This window comes from Herpailurus yagouaroundi, unplaced genomic scaffold, assembly GCF_014898765.1.
Source record: "Herpailurus yagouaroundi ecotype Mexico unplaced genomic scaffold, PumYag 330, whole genome shotgun sequence".
Taxonomy (NCBI): domain Eukaryota; kingdom Metazoa; phylum Chordata; class Mammalia; order Carnivora; family Felidae; genus Herpailurus; species Herpailurus yagouaroundi.
In genome coordinates, this window is record NW_024412547.1 from 24293 (window position 1) to 27934 (window position 3642).

Sequence of the window (3642 nt, forward strand, 5' to 3'; positions counted from 1 at the left end):
TGGCTTAGAGATGGGGATTTCTTGGTCTTCAAACGGTCATCATTCTGTACCACTATTCTCAGCTCCTTTTTTTCTAAGGACACAAGTCATACTAAGAGTACTAAGACTCCATCCTAATAACCTCATTCTCATTAAACTTCAACTTCATTCTCATGAAACCTGCTATGTCTAACTACAGTCACATTCTGACATACTGGGGGTCACAACTTAAACATAGGAATTTGGGGTACACGATTCAGCCCACAACAAAGGTGTTGGGTCACAATGCAAATTCACATCCAAGCTGCACAGTATGTGTCGTAGTTATTTTTTTATTTACAATCATCCAAGACACAGTAAGTTTGGGATGCAATGAAATCTGTTCACTTCTTCATGCCGGCAGACGCCAATTCTGCTCTCAAACAACCCCTTTGAGTGAATACAACACATAAGGTTAAAGGTAACTAAACAAAAAAGGCATTTATTAATGCATAAACCAGAGCAAAACAGGGCACCAAATTCCTGTGCTGGTGACTTGGGTGCTGCACACATTGATCACAAACATCAGGAGACCAACAACGTCCTAAGAGACTCAGCCTCTCTGCAAGACACCACCCGAAACTCAGTTCAGGTAGGATGGTCAACACTGGGTCACATCCACGTCCAGACTTAGAAGGGAACAAGGAGTTCCAATTACCCACAATGTCCGTCGCCAATGACAAAGCGCAGAGGTCAGCATGCTTGAGCACGGTGGGTGGTGGCTGATACACATGATGGGAACCTGGCAAGTGGCAGGGGTGAAGTGACTTTTGCTACAGAAACTGGCAGTGATCTCAATTGAGCAATGACTCCAAACACAGCAAAAGCACAACGCAGCTTCTGTATTTTTCTGAAATAGCTTCAAATTATGGTAAGTCACTCCCCTCTGGACATTCAGGTGAACAAAGTTCAACTCAGGTAGGTGTCTGCCTCGCAAACGGTTCTCCTCCACTGTGATTACACGAAGCAAGGAAAGATCACCTTCTCTGCTACTCTGAAGTCTTTCTGCAGTGTGACCTCTGAGCGTGGAATGAAGACAGATCACTGGACTAAAGGAATGGTCATGTACCTCACCCATGAGGCCCTGCTCCAAGGTGAATTCGGATTTCAAAACTCTATCTTTGGTCAAAAGATTACCCATATTCTTCACATTTGTCTCAGCTCAGGCTGCTCTAACAAAGTATCACAAAGGAGGGGGCTTGTAAACAAACAAGAAGTTTCCCAGTTGTGGAGGCTGTATATCTGACCTACCATTCCGCATATGGCCTGGTTCTGTGACTGGTGCACCAGCATCCTGATTTGTAGATCATCTTCTCAAGGGTCCTCACATGACTGATAGGGGAAGGAAACTTGCTTTAGAGATATTATGATATTAACCCCACTCATGAGTGTTCCACACTCCTGACCATTCTCAACTGAAATACCTCCCAAAGATATCACCTGTTAATACTATCCCATCAGAATGGGTATTCAACATAGAAATTTTAGTGAACATGAGCATTCAGGTCATCATGTCACCAATAAAGACATTTTCTACCGTGTAGTTTCTCATGGTGAGTAAGTGTGGAGATTTAGCTGAAAGATTTTCCAGATTCAGAGCACTCCTAAGGCCTTTCTCCTGTGTGCACTCTTGCGGTGATAAATAAGAGCTGGATGACTGATAAAAGCCTTCCCACATTCACTGCACTCATAAGGCCTTTCTCCTGTGTGAATTCTCTGGTGTTTTATGAATGTCGATCTATACTTCAATGATTTCCCACATTCATTACACTTATAAGGCCGTTCAGCTGAGTGAACCTTTATGTGTGCATTGAGCGTAGTTTTTCGGGGAAAGGACTTGCCACATTCACTGCATTCATAAGGCTTTTCTTCAGTATGAACAATCTGGTGAGAACGGAGAAGAGAACGAGCAGTGAAAGCCTTCCCACATTCACTGCACTCGTAAGGCTTTTCTCCAGTGTGAATTCTCTGGTGTGACATGAAGGAAGAATTAGAAGTAAAAGATTTCCCACACTGACTACACTCATAAGGACTTCTTTCAAGGTGACAGTGACGATGAATCCGTAGGGCACGACTATGACTAAAAGACATTCCACATTCATTGCATAGGTAAGGCTTTTCTCCGGTGTGAATTCTCTGGTGTTGAATGAATGTCGACTTATAGTTCAGAGATTTCCCACATTCATTACATTTATAAGGCCTTTCACCTGAGTGAAGTTTTATGTGTACATTGAGGCTATTTCTTCGGAGAAAGGATTTGCCACATTCACTGCATTTATAAGGCCTTTCTCCAGTGTGAAGTCTCTGGTGACACTGGAGATCAGACCCAGAGAAAAAAGATTTGCCACATTCACTGCACTCGTAAGGCCTCTCTGTAGTGTGAACTCTCTGGTGATAACGGAGGGCAGAGGTGGCAGTAAATGATTTCCCACATTTACTGCACTCATAAGGCCTTTCTCCAGTGTGAACTCTCCGGTGTTCATGGAGGACAGAACTAGTGGTAAAAGATTTCCCACATTCACTGCACTCATAAGGCCTTTCTCCAGTGTGAACTCTCTGATGACACTGAAGGGCAGAACTAGTGGTAAAAGATTTGCCACATTCACTACACTCATAAGGCTTCTCTCCAGTGTGAACTCTCTGGTGATAGTGGAGGGCAGAACTAGCAGTAAAAGATTTGCCGCATTCACTGCATTCATAAGGCCTCTCTCCAGTGTGAACTCTCTGGTGATTATGGAGGACAAAACTAGTGGTAAAAGATTTCCCACATTCCCTACATTCATATGGCCTTTCCCCAGTGTGAATTCTCTGGTGAGAACGAAGGACAGAACTTGTACTAAATGATTTTCCACAATCACTGCATTCATAAGGTCTTTCTCCTGTGTGAACTCTCTGGTGTTTAATGAATGTCGCCTTACACTTAAAAGATTTCCCACATTCATTACACTTATAAGGCCTTTCACTTGAGTGAATCTTTATGTGTGCATTGAGGACGTTTCTTCGGAGAAAGGACTTGCCACATACATTGCACTGATAAGGCTTTTCTGTACTGTGACCTCTGTGATGATAATGGAGGTCAGAAGTAGAGAAAAAAGATTTGCCACATTCATGGCACTTATAAGGCCTTTCTCTAGTGTGAACCCTGCGATGATAACGGAGGCCAGTACTGGAGATATAAGACTTCCCACATTCCATGCACTGATAAGGTTTTTCCCCTCGGTGAGTTCTCTGATGATAACTGAGAATAGACATAGAGGTAAAACATTTTCCACAGTCACCACACTTATAAGGCCTTTTTCTAGGTTGAACCCTGTGACTAATTAAAACTGAACTATGGCTAAAAGATTTTGAACATCCACTGCAAACATAAACATTTTCTCCACTGTGCCCTCTCTGGGGATGAATAAGCACAGATTTGTGGCTTATGGATTTCCCACATTTGCTGCAGGTGTACTGCCTGGACCCAGTGTGAGCCCTTCCATTTTGACTAAGGACAGACCTTTGCCTAATGGATTTTCTACCTTTGCCAAACTCCTGATGTCCTTCTGCAGTATGGAATCTCTGGTGGATAGTCAATAAAGATTTGTACCTGAATGTTTTCCCACATTCACTGCACACAAAACA

General features: G+C 43.1%; 1 protein-coding gene across 1 annotated transcript; it reads right to left on the reverse strand.

The window, feature by feature from the left end:
* Positions 1-295: 295 nt before the first annotated feature.
* LOC121021856 (zinc finger protein 658B-like) lies at positions 296-3636 on the reverse strand. Its single transcript, XM_040462539.1, has one exon. The coding sequence runs from the start codon at positions 3268-3270 to the stop codon at positions 1612-1614; it is 1659 nt and encodes a 552-aa protein (XP_040318473.1). The 5' UTR covers positions 3271-3636; the 3' UTR covers positions 296-1611.
* Positions 3637-3642: the final 6 nt, after the last annotated feature.

Excerpts from the sequence above, each read along its gene's own strand:
- LOC121021856 (XM_040462539.1), bottom strand. The coding sequence starts at position 3,270 with ATGTCTATTCTCAGTTATCATCAGAGAACTCACCGAGGGGAAAAACCT.